General features: G+C 45.0%; 1 protein-coding gene across 2 annotated transcripts in view; it reads left to right on the top strand.

The window, feature by feature from the left end:
• The window catches only part of TRIM33 (tripartite motif containing 33), a 167,767-nt gene that overhangs the window by 124,403 nt on the left and 18,991 nt on the right, over positions 1–24,373 (top strand). For both annotated transcript variants that reach the window (XM_088446302.1, XM_088446301.1), the window contains exons 10-12: positions 8,583–8,759; positions 15,248–15,451; positions 18,755–18,887. In XM_088446302.1, coding sequence (XP_088302428.1) covers positions 8,583–8,759; positions 15,248–15,451; positions 18,755–18,887 — 514 coding nt within the window. The remainder of the gene's footprint in view (positions 1–8,582; positions 8,760–15,247; positions 15,452–18,754; positions 18,888–24,373) is intronic.

Genomic DNA, 24,373 nt, shown 5'->3' with positions numbered 1-24,373 from the left:
TGGCTCAGAGGTTGACGCAAGTGGTGGTTGGTGCTGCTTCTTTGGTAGCAGCGGATCTGAGAAGTTATGTGTATGCAGCAGGAGGCATCTTTTTTTTTTTTTTTTTAAAAGACAATCACTGCTGACTCCTCAGTCCCCTTGTCCAAAGACGCAGCATCTGATCACAATCCCTGGGGCCATCGGACATCTGCACAAACCTAAAGTTGCTCAGTATTTACAGCTGACGAGACCAGTGCTGCTGTGTCCAGTGAAGCAGACACTGACTTCTGCACACTAAAAGATTACTTTAAACCTAGTCACAAAGTACAGAAATATCTAAATTGGCAGTTATTATAGGTGGATCCCAGCAGTGACCATATGGCAAGATGTAGAATAGATTAATCTTCTCAAATATACAAATGATTTATGTTCTGTTAAGAGGGATAGGAGGGGGTTGCTGCATAGGATACCCCTAATAAGGGGATGTCTATTTCTATATGGTTACTTGCTGTAAGAATGGGATCACAAGGTGTCCTTTGCGCAGGTGATTGTAGAAAAGTGGTTAAGTGACGGGGATGGGAAGATTAGTGCGAAGGAAAGAAATATGATGCAGGTGCATGTTAGGTATAAATGATCTGGTGTAGTGATTTATGATTGTTAGAGGTGATAGAATATAAACAGTATTTGTTTATTGAACTAATTGTTGCAGTCGAATAGCAACCTGTGTATAAAGAAATACTGCATATTTTCATGGTATTTTATAATACCATTTTAAATTTTATTAATTAAGTTCCTCACATGTTAAGTTATGTAGATTATTTTGTTTCTAAATAGTTTAACATTTGGTTCAAACATTAAAACACTTAAAAGCACCAGATAGTGTAGTGCTGGACACCCTTTGCTCATGCAATGTAAAGCTGGCCATACACCAGACCAACTTTCCTCCAACTAGTTAGTTGGAAGGAAAATCTGGTAATGTATGTGAGCAAATGACAATCAACAGTTTGCCCCCATACATTTCCAACTATTTGGATGGTTGGTGGAAAGTAGGTCTGATGTATGGCCAGCTGTCTGTGTTAAGGTGCCTAGCCACTAGAAGACAGGCAAAAGACTGCACGATTACAACATTGCAATCGTGCAGTCGTTTGTCAGCGTGTGATTGTGCCTACACTGAACGAGCAGTTGTTCAGTGTAGGCACAATCATCTGCAAACATGCTGAACCTGACGTTACCGTCAGGTTGACCAGCATGTTTGCACGATGATAGATGTCTAAAAGACCAATTTTTTTAAACAATTTGCAAACTATTTTCAAACGATTATCTAATGATATCGATATCGTTCAATCTCTCATTTTAATAGTCTAGTGGATAGGCACCTTTAGGTCTGTAAGCAGATTACCAAGTTCAATAAGCAGGAATTCTGTTTTTAAGTACCCTTTTTGTGGAAAGAACAGTAGTGTCTGGTAATACCTTCTATCCATTGAATAGAATAACATTTTAGACAAATCGCTAAATTAGGCAAATCAGCTTAACATGATCAGGGAAGCAATCTACCTGAATGAGTTATATTTATAAACTTGGCTTTGCAATCCTGTGTTAATACCAATAAGGATATTCACTGTGTAAAACAATCTAATTTACATTTATTGCCACAATCCCAAAACAAGAAAAAAAAACTTTTGCCACAGTCATAAAAATCACATAATATAAATACCATAAACATTTGATAATTTGAGAAAGTAACTATCAGTGTAACTCATCCAGACCGGCTATGGCCGTATGTTGGGTAGCCAGAGCTATGGAGCACTGGGCTGATAGTTTGGAGGCATCTTTGGATTCCGACTGTGCGGCTGAACAGGCAGAGTTGGTAGGCATCTCCGGGATTCGATCACTTACATCAATGAAGCAGCCTTGGATATCAGTACCCTCACATCTCGGATTTCTTTGGCAGCTGTTGCTGCTCGTCGCACCTTATGGTTGCGATCTTGGAAGGCGGACGCTGATTCCAAAAAGGGCTTGGAAGCTTTGCCTTTTAATGGAGAAGTCCTATATGGTCCGGATCTGGACAAAATTGTAGCCACGCTGGCGGCAGCCAAATCTGCATGTCTCCCGTCTGCTGCGGTCCCTTCCAGTTCGGGTACGTCGTCCTTTCGGCCTTATAGGGCCCAGGGTAGGCCTAAAGCACAGTCTTTTTCCCCGACAGGCTGGCCCCCAAAAATCGGCCAAGCCCAGGAAACAGGCCTGGAGTACCAGACGTCCGACCCCTAAGTCAGATGACAAACCTGCGGCCTGACGGTCCGGGCCTCCCTTTGGGGGATCCCAAAGTGGGAGGCCGCCTGCTGCAGTTCGCCCTGTGTTGGTTGATAACCACGACAGACAATTTGGTTCACGAGGTGGTTTCTCACGGGTATGCCCTCTCCTTTCGGCACAGGCCCCCATCCCGATTCCTCACCATGGGCCTTCCACATTAGACCGAACAAAGCCCTGGAACTGTGGAAGGTTTTGCACACTATGCTCCAGGCTGGAGTTATAGTGCCTGTTCCATTCTCCCAGAGGGGCCAGGGTTTCTATCCCTATCTATTTTTGGTGCAGAAACCCAATGGGTCGTACCGTCCGATTCTCAACCTCAAGGCCCCTCAACAAGTCCTTGCAGGTGCCGCGTTTTCGGATGGAGCCCCTACGGTCCATCATTCTGGCGCTGAAACCTGGGGATTACATGGTGTCATTGGACATACAGGACGCTTACCTGCATGTCCCTATTCTTTTACTCCATCAATAGTTCCTCAGGTTTGCAATACGCAACGATCACTTCCAGTTTCGGGCGTTACCTTTTGGCCTGGCGACAGCACCACGAGTGTTCACCAAGGTCATGGCTGCTTACCTGTGGCTGCAGGGAGTCCGCATGTTGCCGTACCTAGACGACCTTCTGTTGGTAGCAGGATCTCCAGAGCTCCTTCTACATCACTTGGACCTGACGATTGCAGTACTGCAACGTCACGACCGGTTAATAAACTGGCAAAAGTCCACCCTGATCCCGTCTCAGAGGATTCTACACCTCGGAGCCTTATTGGACTCCAGACAGCAGAGGATCTTTGTGGCGGGGGAAAAGATCTCTGCAGACAACTGCGCACCTTCAACTGTAAGGCAGAGTCGCCGAGTATCTCTGCACTCGGCGATGAGGTTACTGGGCTCCATGGTGTCAGTATTCGACATGGTGGAATATGCTCAGTTTCACTCCAGACCTCTGCAGCAATTGATCCTGTCCAAATGGAATGGACTGCCTCAGAGTCTAAAGTCCCAGACTATGGTGCTCACTCCGGATTATGGTGCTCACTCCGGAGGTTCGCCTGTACCTAGCCTGGTGGTTGCAGACGACCCATCTCAACAAGGGTCGTCCATTTTGGGTGGCGAACTGGGTCCTGTTAACAACGGACGCCAGTCTTCGGGGCTGGGGAGCGGTCACGGGTCCACACTTGTTCCAGGACAGGTGGACTCAAGCAGAACAGGAGCTTCCAATAAACATTGCGGTTTTCAATGCTCTCCAGCAGACACATCGGGTTCTCCAAGTTCACCCCATGCAGGTCCAGTCGGACAACGCCACCACTGTGGCCTACATAAATCGGCAAGGAGGAACCCGAAGTCGGGCGGCACTCGTAGAGGTGTCCCACATCCTGGTCTGGGCAGAGCGCAATCTCCCGGCCATATCAGCAGTATTCATCCCGGGAGTCCTCAACTGGGAGGCGGACTTTCTCAGTCGCCAGGAAGTTCATCCGGGGGAGTGGTCTCTGCACCAGGACGTCTTTCAACTTCTGGTGGACAGGTGGGGTCTTCCAGAGATAGACCTCATGGCGTCACGGCACAACAACACAACAAGTTGCCGGTGTACGGGTCTCGAACAAGAGACGAAAAGGCGTCTCTGGTGGATGCTCTGTCCGTCCAGTGGACTTTCCGGTTTGCTTATCTCTTTCCTCCGTTTTCCCTTCTTCCATGGGTAATCCGGAAATTCAAACAGGAAGAAGGGACACTCCTGTTGATAGCTCCCGCGTGGCCCAGGCGGCACTGGTTCTCAGACCTTCAGAGTCTGTCCGTGGACATTCCTCTGCGGTTGCCGCTACGACCGGACCTGCTGTCACAGGGTCCTTGTCTTCACCCGGACCTGACTCGTCTGTCTTTGATGGCGTGGCTGTTGAGACAGCCATGTTAAGGTCCTGGGGGTTTTCCAGCTCTGTAGTACAAACTATGCTAAGAGCTCGGGAACCATCTTCTGCAAGGATATACCATCGTGTGTGGCATACGTTCTTCCAGTGGTATCGACCGAGAGGTTACGCCCCTCACGAGTTCCGTCTGTCTAGAGTGTTAGCTTTCCTACAGGCGGGACTAGACCATGGGCTTCGCCTTGCTTCTCTAAAGGTGCAGGTGTCTGCCCTGTCAGTCTGGTTCCATCGTAGGATTGCTGCAATCCCTGATGTGCGCACCTTTATGCAAGGTGTTCTCCGAATTCAGCCGACTTTTGTTCCACCGGTGGCGCCTTGGGATTTAGCTGTGGTCCTGAGGGCTCTCCAGGGACCGCCGTTTGAACCACTTGGTTCAGTGGACCTTAAATGGCTGACAGCTAAAACAATTTTCCTTCTGGCCATTGCTTCGGCCAGACGTGTTTCTGACTTAGGGGCTTCTCCTGTAGACCCCCTTTCCTGATTTTTCGTCCTGAATTTCTTCCCAAAGTTTTTTCACGTTTCCATATCAACGAGGAAATCGTTGTGCCGGCTTTTAACTCACCTGATCTTTCAGTGGGTTTTAACTCACCTGATCTTTGGACGTCGTGCAGGCCTTAAGGATTTATGTTGACCGCACTTCTTCGTTTAGGAAGTCGTACGCCTTGTTTGTCCTCTGTGGCCTCCGTAAAAAGGGTTGGCCTGCTTCAAAGCAAACTTTGGCAGGTTGGATTCGTATGGCAATTTCAGAAGCTTATCTTCATGAAGGCCTTCCGGTTCCATCCTCTGTGAGGGCTCATTTCACTAGGTCTGTGGGTCCTTCGTGGGCAGCTCGACGTGGTGCCTCTGCAGTCCAGATCTGCAAGGCTGCCACGTGGTCCTCTGTCCATACCCTTGTGAGGTATTACGCCTTTGACACCTTTGCCTCTCAGGATGCTTCCTTTGGGCGGCGGATTCTCCTTTCAGCACAGGAGCGTCCCCACCCTTGAAGGATACTGCTTTGGGACATTCCCAAGTTATCCTTTGGATACCCTATGGACCCTGATGTACAAAATATGAGATATGGTAAGAACTTACCTTTTGTTATCTCTATTTCTACGAAGTCCATAGGATTCCACAGGACTCCCGCCATGTCGCACCTGTGCTGCAGATGGGCTTTGCTCTGGTCACCAGTTTTTCCGTCTCCTTCTGGTGAGAATGTGATTCTTGTGTGTCCAGATCTTATTTTCTCCCTCTTCCTTCTCCTCCTCCGGCCTATGGCTTGGTACGTAACTGAGATGCCTTGGCTCGTGGGCGGGGTATAGGAGGGGGACCCTAGTGCATCCTTGGATGCTGAAAACTTACCTCTATGGTGCCTGATGCCTGACGTCATCACCTATACCCCAAGGTATCCTGTGGAACCCTATGGACTTCGTAGAAATAGAGATAACAAAGGTAAGTTCTTACCATATCTCATTTTTTCATAATCTGACTGATTGTAGCCTTCTGAAATTTAAACATCTGTGCAAAGTAAATCTCAAGTCAGTGTCTAAATTGTTAAGGAATCCAGTTGATATGCTAAATATACCCAATGATTTTCCATAAGTTTGAAGATATTCTCATTGGTGTGCAGAAGGGAAGAGTACTACTTGTGTTACTAGAGGCCCCTGGATAATTCCTTAATGTGCTCCCAATAAGACCAAGAAGCAAAAAAAAAAATCACAATCCTTTAAAACTGAATTATAAAAATTTCACACTAATACATCTTTCTGTAGAAAGAAAGACATGTAATTGAAAATCCATAAACTAAGCATTAGTGAAGAGCCTCTGTATCTACTGTGTATAGCAATATAGACATCTTGTTCGGAAGTGTTGCTGTTAAAAGAACACTAACCACAAACCTATTTCTTTTCTAAATAGCCCCACAGGTAGTTTATATGCCAGACCTCAATGTGCGGTATAAGCAACTTGCGTTCTCATGTTTTTGGACTATTTTGGACTTGTTCACTCCCCTATTTGTCTCACACATCCCATTTCCTCACACTCAAGACATTGTAATGTGGGAAATTATACCTCAACTAGATTGACAGAAGAGCTCTGGAAGAAGAGGATATATGGGAAAAAGGGAACAATATATGGAACTATAACTAGTTTCTATAATGGTATTGTAAGTCGCTATAACAAAATATATTTATACGTTTAACCCTTAATATTTACTAAAGCACAGTGGAAAAGTAATTAAAAAAATTAGTGTTTGTGTACCTCTTAACTTGAACTTTTTCACAAATGTTTGATATACTAGACACAATACTTAAGAGCTTTCCTCTGTCAAGTTGACTGCATGGGTGTCATCTGTTCTCATGGTGTCATCTGCTGGGTGTCAGCCTAGACTCCACACTCTCCTTCACCCCCCATTACTTCCCTTTCCGTACCATCTTCAGGATAAAGTCCATTCTCATCCTGGAATCTAAAGCTGGGTACACACTGACAGATATATTGGCCGATCATTTGATCGGCCAATATATCTGGTGCACGTTGGCCAGTCTGCAACAGCGATATGTCTGTGAACGACGTCGTTAAGACTTATTGAGTCTGCTGTGCTGCACAGCCGATGGCAGATATGTCTGCAGATATATCTGTCCATCAGCCAGTGTGTACGGGCGGTCTGCCGGCTGCCCGTACACATGCAGCAGAGGCAGTGGGGAGGGGGGTGAGACATTTATTTATTTATTAACAGTTGCTTATGTAGTGCAGCATATTCCGTTGCGCTTTACAATTGGAAACATTTATAGAACAAAACAGGGGAATAACACAGACATAGAGGTAAGAGGGCCCTGCTTGCAAGCTTACAATCTATAGGGAAATAGGCATTGATACACAAGGATAGGTGCTATATATATTGCAATTTGGTCCGGCCAGAATGCAGAGTTTCTTGGTGGGCTGCATGATCCAGTCACACAGGAATGTCGGCCAAATGTCAGGAGTATGTGAAGGAAAGACAATATGTGAGGTTATGTGTGGACTGTGAGAGGGGATGTAATAAGACATGGAAGCTATGAAGGTTATGTGGTCAGTTCTGGAATCTGATAAGCTTATCTGAAGAGGTGTTTTCAGGGAACGCTTGACGGATTGAAGACTAGAGGTAAGTCTTATTGTGCGTGGTAAGGCATTCCATAGAGTGGAATGCCCCAGGCCAGGGGGAGCTGTGGCCAGAAGCAGATGATGGTCGTTCAGTGTGTATGAACGACCATGTGCAGATCACTCGATCTGCAGATATATCTCTGCAGTGTGTACGCACCTTAATAAAACTCATTCACTCTGTCTAGATCATTATAAGTTACTCCTCACTGTCCTACATAACACCCACCTCGGTCTTTCAGTCAATTGTCAACACTGTTGCCCCCCTTATTTTTCTCTTGCACCACTCCAACTCAGGTACCCCTTTTTGCCACTTTTCTCCCTCTCACATTTCCAGCCTCATTTCCACACACACACACTCCCTTCACTTCCTTATCTTCTCCTTATTAATTACCTCCCGCAACCGCTTTCTGGATTTATCCAGAAGGCGGGTGTGAAAAGTAATGCACTGCTTGCAAACAATAGAATGCCTTTCACTCTCAATTAAACTGTTACCCAACCACCATGTTTTAAAGTGTCTTTAAGAACTCATCTTTTCATTCGAGCCTACCAGCCCTCCAAACTCTCCAGGCACTGCATCACCCACTTATGTTCCACTCTTTAGATTATAAGCACTTATGAGCAGGGCCTTCTCGTCTGTTATGTGCTATATGTAATTTGAGGGATGTTTTTTCAATTTCTGTATGTCTTAATTTTTTTTGGTTTGTTCTGTACCTTATGTACAGCATTACGGAGCCTTTGTGGCCCCATATATATAAAGAGCCTCAGACAACCTGTTTGACACTTAATGAATACTACAGAAGGAGATCTATGGTCAATAATAGTAAGTAGAACTACCTTTCAGTTGTCTGAATGCTCATGTATTGTATGCCATCTCCAAAATGACTCCAACCCTTTTCTTTATCAGGTTTTGTTAAAATAACCGTTGGGAAGTAGTGAATTGGTAGTTCTGTAGTCTCTTCTGACTATTCAGATAAAATGAAGTCACAGATGAAGGGATTCCTGCAGAGCTGGGTTTTTCGTTATTGTTTAAACCTTTTCAAAATATTTCTGGTTTTATGATTCTGATCATACAGGATGTCCCATATATTTCTGCAAGATATTTGAAAAAAAAAGGAATAGCCCATTTCTTTCCATTGTGTCAAATGAGAGAGATTTTACCATTTTTATTTTATATTGTATGATAAGTGCTATTTTATAGTTTGACGTAACCAAACTTTCAGTACTGTAACATATTGTGTCAAAGTACTAACCAGAGGTTAAAACCCTTTGCAGCCTCCAAGGTTAATTAGCATGCAGAACATGCAGAGAAACAATATGAACTGCGTACCTTTCCAAGCGCATCAGATGAGAATGGCACAGAATGCTGCACAGAATGCCAATCGAATGCCAGGTGTACCTCGTCACAATGGACCTCAGTACTCAATGATGCAACCTCATCTCCAAAGACAGGTAAATATCTGTGACGGTAGACAACTTCTCAGAGAAAACCCTGTGCTAAACAGTTTAGGCCTCTGATTTTCATTGTTCCTGTAACAGTGTTTGTTAGATTTTTAGTGGTATACACACACATATGAGTATTCTTTCTGATGTGGGCTTAAACCTAATTTTATTATGTAAAAGACCGTTTGGGCAGTGATTGACTGCCCATTCCATAGAAGTCTGCGTATTCACTAGCAATGATTTAAAAAAAATCTATTTTAAAATTCAATCCTGATTTCCAGCTATATTACTCTTTTGATGCTTTTTAAATTTGGAGAGGCATGGATTTTCTGTGGTTGTGGTAAGTTACAATTCCTTGCACCAAATTATACTTTACACAATGATTTATAAAACACATTGAGCTCTGCATAATTATTGAATAACAAAATTACCAATTGATTATTTCACTCATGCAAAAACTAAACGAGTCTATATGTAGGTGTTTTTTTGTGTGTGTGTATATATTTTACAGTGGGAAACACTTTTTTCTGTGGTTTGTGTAATTTCACGTTACCACACAACGGGTACGAAGAAGAAAAAAACGAAGATCATTAAAATGTCACTTGTAAAGGCAGGTTGGACTGGCCCACAGGTGTACAGGGGAAATCCCCGGTTGTCCCGACTGCCTGGGGACCAAACCCCTACTCTAGGAGTTGGTAACTTGCTGGAGTAGGATCATGGATTAATATGGGTGTATGGTTTGTTTCTATGGAAACTAAACCAAAGTTAGTCCTCCTGCCAATCAAAATGGGTGATCGTGACATGTCCTCTTAATGCTTGGCCATGTCTTTGTGGTGTATGGTCATACTACTTAAGCTTGGGCCCCTACTACTGCATTCCTTAGTGGGCCCTTCATACCCCAGACCGACACTGTGTAAAGGTGTTAGCAGCCGTGAGTGACCAGCTAGTCAAGTTTGTTTGGTGAAAGTGGATTGCAGTGTTGGAGTGTCACTGGTTTAGTACCACTAGGCATTTCATGAATAGTTCCATCAGGGTGATTTTAACTTGAAAATGTGTTTTGTTTTTTTTTGTGTGTTTTTTTTGTGTTTCTGAACAGTATTATAGTACTAAAAAAAACAGTGTCATTTTATATATGTGACTTCAAATGTATATATGCCAAAAAAAAAGATTCTAAAAAGAAGCAGTTCATTAATGAAATGTATATATTAAAATATTTACACAGTGGGTTTTCTTATACCCCTTTTTCACTGGCCAATATACCCGGGTTATTGCCGTGTCAACCCGGGTAGTACGTCAGTGGAAAAGGCTCCTAGGAAAAAATCTTGGAATTTTTTCCTAGGCATCGAGCAGGGATTTTAGCAGGTAAAACCTTGGTCTGGCTCAGTGGAAACGGGTTACCTGGGTCTGCTTACCCAAGACCCATTTCCAGCATTCTGATTGGGTGGTATTCGGAAGCTGTCTATGTGACAGCTGTCACTGGATAGGGAGAGGTTACAGCCTCCCCGTATGGTCCGGACCGTTCTGGGTTTTTTACTGCATTCACTCTTCATACAGGGAGGCTGTAATCTCTCACTGCCGTCTCCCAGGTGTCAGCTGTGACAGCACAGCCTCCCGAAATGACCCTCTCACCTGGTCGCTGGTCTGGTGTTCAGGGGAGAGCTGGAGTTTCCGGCGCTTGGTGATTACATCTCCAAGCGTCTGCACTGCAACCGTGGGCAAGTGTGAACGGCATCAAAACGGGATATTCCTTGGTCGGCGCCGCAGTGGAACTGGGGTAAAACCCTGGTCTGACCAGAATTGAAAGTGTTTCAGATCCCGGGTCAGACCTTGGGTTTTCGTGGAAAAGGGATATAAATGAACATTACTTGACAGCATTTGTATGGACACCTTGTCTTGAACTGTAAAGCTGGGTACCCACTGACAGATATATTGGGCAATCAATTGATCGGCCAATATATCTGGTGCCCATCGACCAGTGTATACTAGCGATATGAATCTGTGATTTATAGTAATACCTTAGCGCTCAACCTTTTATAAAATGGTATAGAATGAATTCATAAAATTTGTGTCTCATCAAGCCTTTGTTTGGTGTATTGACTTAAATTAATTAAATCTGTATTTCTTATTAAAACATTGTATTTGTCTAGTTCATAATATCAGCAAAATAGCAATTTTACACCAATTCTTGTTATATTACTGATCTCCCCGTCTGAGGTTCTGCTTCAGTCCTATAGAAGTGGTGTTGGATTTCTTTCTGCTGCTGTAGAAGGTGTCAGTACATCAACGCGTTACGGCTCCGTTTTGCCTCACATTGGGACATGAATCATCACCCGATCCCCGTTCCAGCTATCCCTAACCCCTGCACTTAACACTATTGTATTTGTCTATACTACACATCCCCACACATTCACCCCCTTCCTATGTCAGTTTGTGTTTTAAACGTACTGTTGTTCATGTGGACGTCCTAGATTCACTTACCATCAGCTGGCTGTTTCTTAAAATACAAGTATAATTGTTTCTACATTTAATTAGTTATATATTTTAATTTATTTATAAGGATTGGCTCACACATACGATTCATAATGATCCTTATTGTGCTTTTACAGTAACATTCAAATCTAAATTGGTAATATAACAAGAATTGGGGTAAAATTGCTATTTTGCTGATATTATGAACTAGACAAATAAAATGTTTTTATAAGAAATACAGATTTAATTCATTTAAGTCAATACACCAAACAAAGGTTTGATGAGACACACAAATTTTATGAATTCATTCTATACTATATTATATAAGGTCAAGTGCTAAGGTATTACTATAAATCACAGATCCATAAGCGAATTGAGGGTGGTTACCTCCTATACCTGTAGCTGCCCCTATCACAAGACATTTTTGATTTTAGAGCGCTTGTGCATACAAACACAGAATAAATGAACCACTTAACTGACAATTTTTTTTTCCGAAATTGTCGTTTTTTTAATGATTGAATTAAGTCAAGAACATCTTTTTAAAACTATTTCAACTCATATATTTTTTTTTTTTTTTTATAAACACCATATACCATAAAAATTTTAATTTTTATAGTATACTGTAGGTCTGGTCATTGACAGCTGTACCATCGATGGCTGAACCAATCGATTGTTTGACATCGGTTGGGGGGCTCCACACACACTATATATATATATATATATATATTCACACTCACACACACACACACACACACACACACACACACGTTGAGTCTCCCATATCCAAATATTCCGAAATACGGAATTTTTGGCATGACTGAAATAATGAAACCTTTGATTTTTGATGGTTCAATGTACACAAGCTGTGTCTAAGGCACAAATTATTAAAAATATTGTATAAAATTACTTTTAGGCTGTGTGTATAAGGTGTATATGAAACATAAATGAATTTAATTTCTGTACACAAACTTTGTTTGAACCACAAAATGAATGAATATATTGTATACAATTACCTGCAGGCTGTGTGTATAAGGAGTATATAACACATAAATGCATTATGTGTGTTTATTTGGATCCTATTCCCAAGATATTTCATTATGGTATGCAATTATTCCAAAATACGGAATATTCCGTTATCCAAAATACCCCTGGTCCCAAGCATTTTGGATATCGGAGACTCAACCTGTGTGTATGTGTGTATATATATATATATATTATATATGCGCATATACACACATACATTATATATATATATAATGTATATACACAGTATATGTATATATCCATGTACATAGTTGACGTGTGTGTATGTGTGTGTGTATATATATATATATATATATATATACACACATATACACAGTATGTGTATGTATATATGTGTGTGTATATATATATATATATATATATATATAATATAAATAGGGGTTTGCTGTTTATACATGGGGTGGGGCTTATGGGGGGGAGAGGAGGGGTTGGCTCTTTGGCCAGCGGCTGCTCCCTCTACTGTTTGCAGCCGCTGGGGAGCCACTAACAGGGCGTTGGGACAGGGAGGGGGCAGAGAAAAGGTCAGCGCTGAAAGCGCTACCTCCCATTTGCCCGGCGGCTGCTCTGTCTAGTTTGCAGCCGCCAGGCTGCTGCTAGTGGGGGTGGAGAGAGAGAGGACAGCGCTGATAGTGCTGTCCTTCTCTGCCCGGCGGCTGCTCTGCTCTGCCATCAGCCGCCGGGCTGCTGCTAGTGGGGGTGCAGAGAGAGAGGAGAGCGCTGACAGCGCTGTCCTTCTCTGCCCGGCGGCTGCTCTGCCATCAGCCGCCGGGCTGCTGCTGGCTACGGAGGAGGAAGAGAAGGACAGTGCTCTCAGTGCTGCCTTCTCTGCCTTGTCAGCGGCTGTCCTCCGGAGAGAGAGGGAGAGAAGGACAGCGCTATCAGCGCTGCTTTCTCTGCCCTGTCAGCAGCCGCCGGGCTAGCAGTGATCGGCCGTCCCACGGGGAGGGGCAGTGTGCAGAGGGACCAGGAGGTCCCTCTGTGATTGGCGGCTGCTAGAAACGTATTTTCCAGCAGCCGCCCACAGAGCTTTCCTGACTGGTCGTATCAGATACGACCATGTCAGCGAAAGCCCAGTCTGGTATGGTCGTATCGGATATGTCCATGCCAGGCAAGTGGTTTATATACCAGCGATATGTCTGGGAACGACATTGTTCAGGCTTATCATGTCAGCTGTGCTACACAGCCAATGGCAGATATATCCGCAGATATACCCCCCATACACATGCAACAGAGCTTGCGTGGTGGGGCGGGGCACACCCCCTGGCCAGCAGGACCCATGGCCAGAAGCAGATGATGCTCGCTCAGTGTGTGTGAGTGACCAACATCTGTAGATATATCTGCAGATCACTTGATATACAGATATATCTGTGTAGTGTGTGTGTACCCACCTTTAACCAATCACCACATAGGCACAGCTGTCTGTCAAATCGCAATGAAACTCTGGCATTCTGGTTGTGTAGCAAAAGGAAGACTATTGTGAATGCAACAGATAACTGTTCTGTACTGACGAGATTACATTTTTTAATGTCGGGTGTTGATTTGGGGAAAAATAGGGGACATCGTGAAGCTGCCTCTTATGCCGGGAACACACTACACGATGTGTGTACCCGGCCAACGGTGATGCTATAAACGTCATATTGTGCGGTTGTTTGACACAGCACTATCTGGTGAACGACCGCACGATATGATTCACCAGCCGCATCCACAAGGATGGAGTCGTTCATCAAATTGACAGATTGAGCAGCATGTAGGCTCGATCTGTCGATGTGATGAACGACCCTGCGGAGCGCGCATGGTCGCTCATAGTTGGTACAATATATCAGCCTGAACCGGCAGATCGGGCAACATCTCATCTAGTGTGTAGCCAGATATAGTGTAGCAGAACGTAGCAAATAACAGCTCAGTCTCCAGACTGAATTCTGATATGTTGACGTGCATACATAGTCTGTTGGCTTTGGCAATTATTTTAATTTTTGCTTTTGCAATAAAATATTTAACGTAGAACTAGAATACGGTATTATTAATTTAAAGAGGGTTTTGAAAGTACCTTTTTCCTTGCGAGGAGAAACTGGGTAATCATCAATAATTCTGATGCAAGACTAAGACATAGGGCCGTATTCAATTAGGAGCGAAAGTCTGTGCCGATGATGTCCTTTTTTCACCATTTTCACTTATCCCCATATTCAATTTCAGGTGCGAAAAGTCTTTGCCAAAAAACGGGGATAAGTTTTCGCCATAGAATAGGTGGTGAAAAAAATGCAGACTTTAAAAAAGTATCCTGCAGCCCTTGGAATGTCCCCTAAAAGTTATCTGTGTAAAAAAAAATAAAAAAAATAGTATAGGACACCCCAAAAAAAAAATTTGGTTTAGTTTTGGGGGAGAAAAAAAAAGATGGGGCACAAACTTATAAACTAGCGAAATAGCCTCAGCGGTTGGTTGCGGCTGGTGGATTTTTGAAGAATTTTTAAAGTTCACTTTAGGGACTTAAAAATATGCTTGCACCCATTTTCATGTACCCCAAATTTGATGGGGCTAGTTTATTTTTTTCACCACTTCTTTAAAGACGCATAAAAGAATCTGCCGACACCGTTTCAAAAACCCAAACAACTTTTAGCAGGCCAATTCGGGGATACCCATAGTGATCCCCCATGTCAGACCATCTTTTGGGGGGTGACAGGCTGATTTCCCCAAAAGTGACAGGACTTTTCGATAATTACCTTTCTGCCGGATCCCGTTTTCGCTGGTTCCTAATTGAATACGGGGATACGCGGGCACGTGCCCGATAATGGACTTTTCGCCTCTAATTGAATATTTCCCATAGAGTACTTTTCTCTTGTGCGGATTGTGATTAAAAAAAACACTTCTTGTATCTCTTAAGTTTTATCCTCCAAAATAATTTTACAGCATACCTCTATTTATTCTGGTGATCTGTCTATTTACTTGTCTGCTCAGCATACTGTAATGTGTTTTTTTTTTTCCTTTAGCATCACTCAAATCCTGGGCATGCTGGTCCGTTTCCAGTCGTCTCAATCCATAATAATACAATCAATCCAACTAGTCCAACCACAGCATCCATGGCAAATGCAAACCGAGGCCCCACAAGCCCATCTGTTTCTTCAATAGAGTTAATTCCATCTGTAACAAATCCAGAGAACCTTCCCTCTTTGCCAGACATACCACCCATCCAGGTTTGTGCACCAGTCTTAAACATGATTTAAACATTTTTGTCCCCCCCCACAACCTTTCTGGGTGATTGTGTAGCATCTTAGAGGTCTATTTGCTAAGCTGTGTTAGGAGATAAAGTGAACTGAGGTAAGGTACCGGCCAATCGGCTCCTAACTGCCATCTCTGTGTTTGAAAAATGACAGTCAGGAGCTGATTGGCTGGTACCTTATCTCCGTTCACTTTATTTCCTAACACCCCTTATTGCTCAAACAGCTATTTCTGAATACTGCAAACTCACATAACATCAAAACATTTTGTTGATTTGCTAGTATGTATTTCAGGCACTAAGTTGGAAGAGAGCTGTGTCCCTGAAACAGGAAATCCTCAGTTATTGTTTGTATTGCTCGGAGCAGTGTACTGTGATTGTTGATGTTCCTTTATTGCTCTTGGAATTGTTTTTGTCTGTGGGTGTTGAGTTCAGCAAATTTATTCTACACTGCCAAGTTTAAAATTCTGTCATACTGTTAAATAGTGAAAATTTTGCGATGATTCCTTGCTTTCCTGGAACTGATTTCCACAGTTTTAATTTATTTAGTGTTCTCCCCTGAATTCTTTTACAAACAGGCAGCATTATGAGGCAGCTGGGGCATGGGGCTAATCTAATCACAGCAGATGAGCAGCAGCAGGTTATGCTCCTAGCCAGCATCTCACTATAACTGAATATACACTGGGTGATATATCTGTTGTTTAATCGAACTGTTGATATATATCGCGAGCACTTCGGCGGGTGTACCCCCGATATGTTTGTGAATTACATCATTCAGACATCTCATTCACAGCAGATGGCTGATAGATCTGCAGATATGTCGTTATATCTGCTGATGTGTACAGGTGACCTGACGATCGTCCGTACACATGCTGCAGGGTTCCAGCGGTGAGTGACAGCTCAACTGGGTGGGTAAATTTAAATGACCACCTAGTTGTGACGTAAGGACAGATACATTGGGCAGATGATTGGTAAGTTTATTTGCAATTACCAATAGTCAGATAGGTCGACCTAGTGTGTACCCAACATAACTGTTTGACGGTTTCCAGGTAAGAGCGGTTGGATGCTGTGTGTCTACAGTGTTTGCCTCCAGTGTGGGGTTGGCTGGGCTCAAGATGGAGAGTACTTATGGTGGTTGCGAGCATTTCTTTTGCTCTTGGCACCCTCTGCTGTCTTTTGCCAGCGTATTGTTGTATAAGTTTGGCCAGCCCTGGGTGCCTGATGTCAGCTGGGCATTGTAGGAAAACTGCAGCGAGCTGTGCATATGAAAAAGGCTCTGGGGGAGAATACTGGTGTTTTCAAGGTAAAGTGTATTGTATAGTGCAAATGTTGTTGCCATGCCCGTTTTTAAAAGATGTTTCAGTGTGTAGTATTCTATATTTTTGCAAGTGAGAAGCTATTATTATTATATATATATATATATATATTTATGATTTTTTTTTTGAAAGACAGGAGAGTAGCAATCAGGTGTCTTTGCCTCTATTATCCGACCATGCTTTTCAAATACTGCTAGTTAATTGTAGATACACCCTTTGAAAATATTTAGACACACCTATGATGTTGCGTGGACATGTATGTGGTTAAAGTTTAATTACACCAATCCGTTGGGCTGGTCTCTCTTTAGATCTAGCAAAGGCTGTTACATCAGCAGATGACAGTACCTGTAATTACCACGTTTATGAAAACATGAAATGCATTAGAAAGTTATTACTTATGCAGACATAGTGATTTTAATTTTGAGCCCTAGTTCCTTGAATATATAAGTTTAAGGGATTTGCTGATGGAAACTATTTACATATAGCTAATATGAAGAGGCTGTATGCATCATCTGTTTTAATCTAATTTGTCTTTATTCCAGGAACTTCCCATAGGATACCACATAGAAGTGAATTTGCTTGGCATTAATATAAAATAGAGTGTAAATTTCTTCCTATTAGTAAAGCTGGTAAAGCTCTCTCCAGAACAATTTGATAGTGAGGCTTAGGCCAAACACTCAAGTTCCATGGGCCTGTAGGCAATTGTCGCTTGTTCACAAGTGCTATTTATATTCATCTCCCATTTTTGAGAGTAGACCAATCATTCTTGTATTTTATTACACAGAAACTCTCATTGATCTCCATGAAGAGCTGCTAAGACAGTGTACACAGCTAATGATACATTTACAGGAGGAAGTAGAACATGCTCTTCTTTCCTGGTTTAATGCGCTGCCATTAGTCCTGATGGCCTTGTAGACTGAACGGTCGTCTCTACATATAGACCAGTCATTTTTTTTGTTTCTTCTTTTGCCAATAAAACACAACAGGGGTGATCACATTAGGTTCACTAGCTGTAATACTGGTTATGTGGTGTTAAGCACCACTAATACACCTTCTCTGGCCATTCTTATTTGTATTAATTTGCCATGGGTTATATTGTATTGGTTTATGTAGTTAGTAAGGGGGTTTGTTCAGGATATGACCTATGTAGTTTCTGCCGATGCCTAATCAGGATAGCTTGGTAAAGTTGTGTCATTATAATTTGTTACGCATAGTCACTGAAGTCTCTTGCTCTGTAAAGTAGCAGGCTTCATTCCAACACTACAGTAAGATAGTCTAACACAAGAATTTAATTGCACCAATTTTTTAGACTTTTCAATTTTATGGTTGCTGCTGTTAAATGGTTATTCATATGCTTGATACTAAAAATGGCATTCGTTTTAATTTTGCTCCTGAAAAGTTCTTATTTATGTAAACCGGTTTTGACAAAAGTACCTTCCTCTTGTTCACTATATGATATACACAAAGAACAACTCTAATATAAAACCTGTTTTATAGTCTCACTATTGTGTTTTTTTTTTTTTTTTATCCCCCATTATGGATTTTAAAGACAGCCTAACTTCCCATTGCTTCTGTATACTTCAGAAATGTTCCTTTTTAGTGCCTATTTTTGCTATGTTAAGTAACAGATGAAGCAAAATCAGTTTAAAATTATATATATATATATTTTTTTTTACCCCAAGTCCTTAGTGGCATTTAAAACGTTAACTCGTGCTTGAGAAAAAAACATTTTTTGTTAAAGTATAAATTGTGTTAAACTTTGCCTTCCTTTTTCTTGATCTACCTCTGTCTGTCTTTGTTAGCAGCAAAGACTTGACTTTTTTTTTTAAACTGCTATATTATCATAAATTTGTATATATAATAGGTTTTTGTAAATGCTTATTAACTCAGTGTACACTGACCATAAATTGTATGCACCTTGTAGGAAACCACTTACTTCCTAATATATGTTTCTTCTCTCCTAGCTGGAAGATGCTGGCTCAAGCAATTTAGACAACCTACTAAGTAGGTATATTTCAATGGGTCATCAGCTCCCTCAACCAACCAGTACTATGAACCCTTCCCCAGGACCATCTGCTATGTCACCTGGATCAACGGGTAAGTACTCAATGATGCCTTTATCACTCATCTTCTGTATGTAGTTATTGGTAACTGAGCAATGTGACAGCCAAATGGTTTACAAATTTCCATTTCTTCTTTATAGGGTTTAAAGAATTTTATTGCCTCATTATAATTTTATTGGTACTTTTTAAATTTGGAGCATAGAAGTTTATAACGGGTTCTCACTTCATATCACCCATAATTTATTTATTTTTTCTTGTCATTTCTTAAGCCAAATTTGCACAAAATAGCATACTAACAGAGGTATTTGATTTGGAGCGAAAATTTCGGAATCGTCGACGTCATTTTCGGCGATTTAAATTATCCCCCGTATTCAATTTCAAAGTCTTTTTGCAGGTGCAAAAAGTATTTGAAAAAAAAAAAAAAGGGATAACTTTTCACCATGTTTTACATGGCGAAGAAAAGTGCAGAATTGAGGTTTATTTAAAAAAACTGTCAAAAAAAGTTTTAAAAAAAATAATTCGTGTTTAAAAATAGGGAAATAGGTTCAAGGCTATTCTGCAAATATGTGGCAGGTGGTTTCTAGAATAGGCTATTTAGCGGCAGGTGCATTTTTGGGTGAATTTTTTAAACACTTTAGGGACTTAAAAATATGCTAGCACCCATTTTCATGTACCCCAAATTTGATGGGACCACTTAAAAAAAAAAAAAAAAAAAAAAAAAAAACCTAAGTGCTCTTCTGCATCACTTCAATGTCGGGGAAAAAAACACCTGCCGCAGCTATTTAAAACCCCAACTTATTTTTGCAGGCTTAAACGGGGGTACCCTAGTGATCCCCCCATATCTGGACAGCTTTAGGGGATCCTACAATTTATTCCAGATAAATCCGGGTTTTCTACTTCAGGGTCCATAGGGTATCCACAGGATACCTTGGGGTATAGGTGTGACGTCAGTCATCGGGCACCAAAGAGTTAAGCTTTCAGCCTCCCAGGATGCACTACGTCCCCCTCCTATACCCCGCCCCTGAGCCAAGGCATCTCAGTTTCGTTTGGTGCCCGGCCGGAGTCGGAGGCACCTGCTAGAAGGGGGCTTAGAAGAGTCCCTGAAGCTTTTTCTTCATGCAGCTGTGGCTGCACATCTGGATGAACAGCATGGACAGTCAGTCCTGACGTCCATGCTGTCTTCCATACACCCCGCCGGTACCAGAACGCCGGTACTGATCCGGGGATGCTGGTGGACATCTGGGGTCACAGCTAGCGGTGACCCCAGATGTTCCGGACCATGGCCGGATTCAAGGGGGACAGAGGTAAGCAGCGGGGTCCCGCGGGGGTCCCCGCTGATCACATGGTCCTAAGTCCCCAGGCAAGGGGCTCCCTGGGGACTGGCTGCAGCGTGGAGCCAGGCGACCAACCTGCGCTTCCACTACCCCCTGGGACAGCGGACCGCAGCAGAGCGGTAGCGCTGCGGCGTCCCAGGGGTTAAATGCATGCCAGGGGAGCGCGCCTTCCCTGTCTCACAGCCGGCGCCTCCCCCGCTGCACACAGCCCTCTCTGCACTGTGCTGACTGGCCCTGTGTCAGCGCTCCTCCCCCAGGCCAGCCTTCTCTCTGCTCCTCGGCGGCCATCTTTTCTGAAGCATGGTGAACGCTGCTGGAAGCCTGCATTGGAAGCATCGTGGTCTGGGTCCCCCCGCATACCTCTCCTCCGCTGTGGTCAGGTCTGTGTATGCAGCGCTGTGTCCTACCAGGCCCTGTGTCTGTGTAGTTGAGTGATCAGCGCTGTTAGTGCAGGAATTGTTATTTCTCTGCATTGTATGTGACTGTGCTAGCGCTGCTGCCTGTAACTTTTTTCTAAACTGTCAGCTTTATACTGTCCCTGTTTTTTTCTGCTAAGCCCTTGCGGTGCTGCAGGGTGGTCTCTCGCCTCTTAAATATATAATTGGTGAGAGGGGTCACATACGTGGTGCCATCATGTCTGAAAGTGATTTTCCCCTCTGGCTACAGAGTACTACGTGTAAAGTACCGTTAGCGGAGGGGGAGGGTAGCGCGGAGAGCCTCTGCCGGCAGTGTTTGTCCATGGCGCGGCCTCTTACGGTTACTGCACCGGTACAGGAGCCGCCCTGGGCTTGTTTCGCTCAAGCGCTTACAGCCTTAGTGGGCCAGTTAGCTCCGCAGCCCTCGTTTACACCGATGGGTTTGTCTCAGCAGTCAGTGGTGTCGTCACCTATGCAGGGTTTCCCACGACAATTGGTGGTACCCCACAGTCTCCCTATTTCCCCGCTTCCGGTTTCTCAGGAGCCAGCGTGGGTTAACTCCCTGACTAGTTCTGTACAGCACTTGTCGGATGTGTTGCAAGGGGAGTCTGTGATGCGGCCGCATAAACGGCCGGTGGCGTCTCTGTCGGCTCCTTATGAGGTTGACGAGGGGACGGCTGATGATGGGGAGATTCTGGATCCTTACGATCAGGAACCTCTCCATGCTAAGGACGCTGATGCGAAGTCCAAAGTATATATTCCTGGACTTATTCGGGCGGTCCGCACAGCCTTGGTGATTGAGGACGAAGTTCCCCCAGCGGCTAAATCTAAGTATGCCTTTTTCAAAGATGTGAAGGGCGATGCCACAGTCTTTCCTCTTTCGGGTCAGTTGGTGGACCATTTAGAGGAGGCGTGGAAACAGCCTGGCAAAAGATACCAGCCGCAGAGACGCCTGGCGGTGGCTTATCCGTTCGCGGATAATTATTTTGCAAAGTGGGAATCCCCTCCACAGGTGGATTCTCACGTGACCCGTCTTGTCCGTAGTGCCACATTGCCGATGCCATCCATGTCCTCCCTTAAGGATGCTACGGACCGCAAGGTGGAGATCTGCCTGAAGTCCGCTTATTCCCTTGCGGGGGGGGGGCAGCACGGCCGGCTATGGCCATTTGCTGGGTTGCCAGAGCGATGGAGCGCTGGGCGGATTCATTAGAGGCTTCTTTTGATTCCGACTGTCAGGCCGAACAGGCGGAGTTGATTGGCAATCTCCGTGATTCGGCCACCTACATCAACGAGGCGGCCCTAGACATTAGTACTCTGGTGTCTAGGATTTCTTCAGCAGCGGCAGCTGCTCGTCGCACCTTGTGGCTGCGATCCTGGAAGGCGGACGCAGATTCCAAAAAGGGTCTGGAGGCGTTGCCGTTTACCGGAGAAGTTCTCTTCGGTCCGGATCTGGATAAGATTGTGGCCACGCTGGCGGCAGCCAAATCGGCTTGTCTCCCGTCGGCCGCTGCTCCTTCTGGTTCTGGACCATCGTCCTTTCGGTCATCTAGGGCCCAGGGCAGGCCCAAACCACAGTCGTTTCCTCGACAGGCTGGCCCTAAGAAATCGGTCAAGCCCCTGAAGCAGGCATGGAGTACCAGATGTCCGGCCCCCAAGCCAGATGACAAGCCTGCGGCCTGACGGTCCGGGCCTCCCTTTGGGGGATCCCAGGGTGGGAGGCCGCCTGCTGCAGTTCGCCCAGTGTTGGTCGACCACTACGACAGACACTTGGGTTCTGGAGGTGGTCTCCCACGGGTATGCCCTCTCCTTCCGGCACAGACCCCCGGCTCGATTCTTCACCACGGGTCTACCATCAGACCTTAACAAGGCTACGGAGCTGCGGAAGGTATTGCACACTATGCTCCAGGCTGGAGTTATAGTGCCTGTTCCATTCTCCCAGAGGGGCCAGGGTTTCTATTCAAATCTTTATTTGGTACAGAAACCCAATGGGTCGTATCGTCAGATTCTTAACCTCAAAGCACTCAACAGGTCTTTGCGGGTACCGAAGTTTCGGATGGAGACCCTACGGTCCATCATTCTGGCGCTGGAACCTGGGGACTACAAGGTGTCATTGGACATACAGGACGCTTACCTGCATATCCCTATTCTTTTGCGCCATCAACAGTTCCTCAGGTTTGCAATCCGCAGCGACCACTTCCAGTTTCGGGCGTTACCTTTTGGCCTGGCGACAGCACCACGGGTTTTCACCAAGGTGATGGCGGTCATGGCGGCTTCTCTGCGGTTGCAGGGAGTCCGCATGTTGCCGTACTTGGACGACCTGTTATTGGTGGCAGGATCTCCAGAGCTCCTGTTACGCCACTTGGACCTGACCATTGCACTGCTGCAACGGCACGGCTGGCTAATCAACTGGCAGAAGTCCACTCTAATCCCGTCTCGGAGGATTCTGCATCTTGTAGCCTTATTGGACTCGGGACAGCAAAGGATCTTCGTGACGGAGGACAAGATCTCTGCTTTACAGTCAAGGGTGCGCAGTTGTCTGCACAGCCGCCGGGTGTCCCTACACTCGGCGATGAGGTTACTGGGCTCCATGGTATCGGTGTTCGACATGGTGGAATACGCCCAGTTTCACTCCAGACCTCTGCAGCACCTGATCCTGTCCAAGTGGAACGGGCTGCCTCAGTCTCTGAAGTCCCAGACGATTGTGCTCACCCCGGAGGTTCGCCTGTCCCTTGCTTGGTGGTTACAGACGACCCACCTCAACAAGGGACGTCCGTTCTGGGTTCCAAATTGGGTCCTGTTGACAACGGACGCCAGTCTTCGGGGCTCGGGAGCGGTTTCGGGTCCACACTTGTTCCAGGGCAGGTGGACGCCGACAGAAGCGGAGCTTCCCATAAATATCTTGGAACTCCGTGCGGTCTTCAATGCTCTCCAGCAGGCACATCGGTTTCTCCAGGGTCACCCGGTACAGGTCCAGTCGGACAACACTACCACCGTGGCCTACATAAACAGGCAAGGAGGAACCCGCAGTCGGGCGGCTCTCGTAGAGGTCTCTCGGATCCTGGTTTGGGCGGAGCGCAATCTTCCGGCCATATCAGCTGTCTTCATCCCGGGAGTGCTAAATTGGGAGGCGGACTTTCTAAGTCGCCAGGACGTTCATCCGGGGGAATGGTCCCTGCACCCGGACGTTTTTCAACTGCTGGTGGACAGGTGGGGTCTTCCAGAGATCGACCTCATGGCGTCCCGGCACAACAACAAGTTGCCGGTGTACGGGTCTCGCACAAGAGACGAAGGGGCATCTCTGGTGGATGCTCTGTCCGTCCGGTGGACGTTACGGTTCGCATACCTGTTCCCTTTGGTCTCCCTTCTTCCACGGGTAATCAGGAAATTCAAACAGGAAGGAGGGACGCTCCTGTTGATAGCTCCCGCGTGGCCCAGACGGCACTGGTTCTCAGACCTTCAGGGTCTGTCCGTGGACAGTCCTCTGCGGTTGCCGCTACGACCGGACCTTCTGTCTCAGGGTCCTTGTCTTCACCCGGACCTGACTCGGCTGTCTTTGACGGCGTGGCTGTTGAGACGGCCATGCTGAGGTCCCAGGGGTTTTCCAGCTCTGTGGTGCGTACCATGTTGCGAGCTCGGAAACGTCTTCCGCGAGGATATACCATCGCGTGTGGCATACGTTCTTCCAGTGGTGTCGACCGAGAGGTTATGCACCGCGGGAGTTTCGTCTGTCTCGGATTCTCGCCTTCCTACAAGCGGGACTAGATCATGGG

The sequence above is a fragment of the Taudactylus pleione genome, unplaced genomic scaffold (assembly GCF_031769625.1).
Source record: "Taudactylus pleione unplaced genomic scaffold, aTauple2 ptg000396l, whole genome shotgun sequence".
NCBI classification, from domain to species: Eukaryota; Metazoa; Chordata; class Amphibia; order Anura; family Myobatrachidae; genus Taudactylus; species Taudactylus pleione.
Note: the sequence above shows the minus strand (reverse complement) of the source record. Positions and strands in the feature narration are given on the sequence as shown.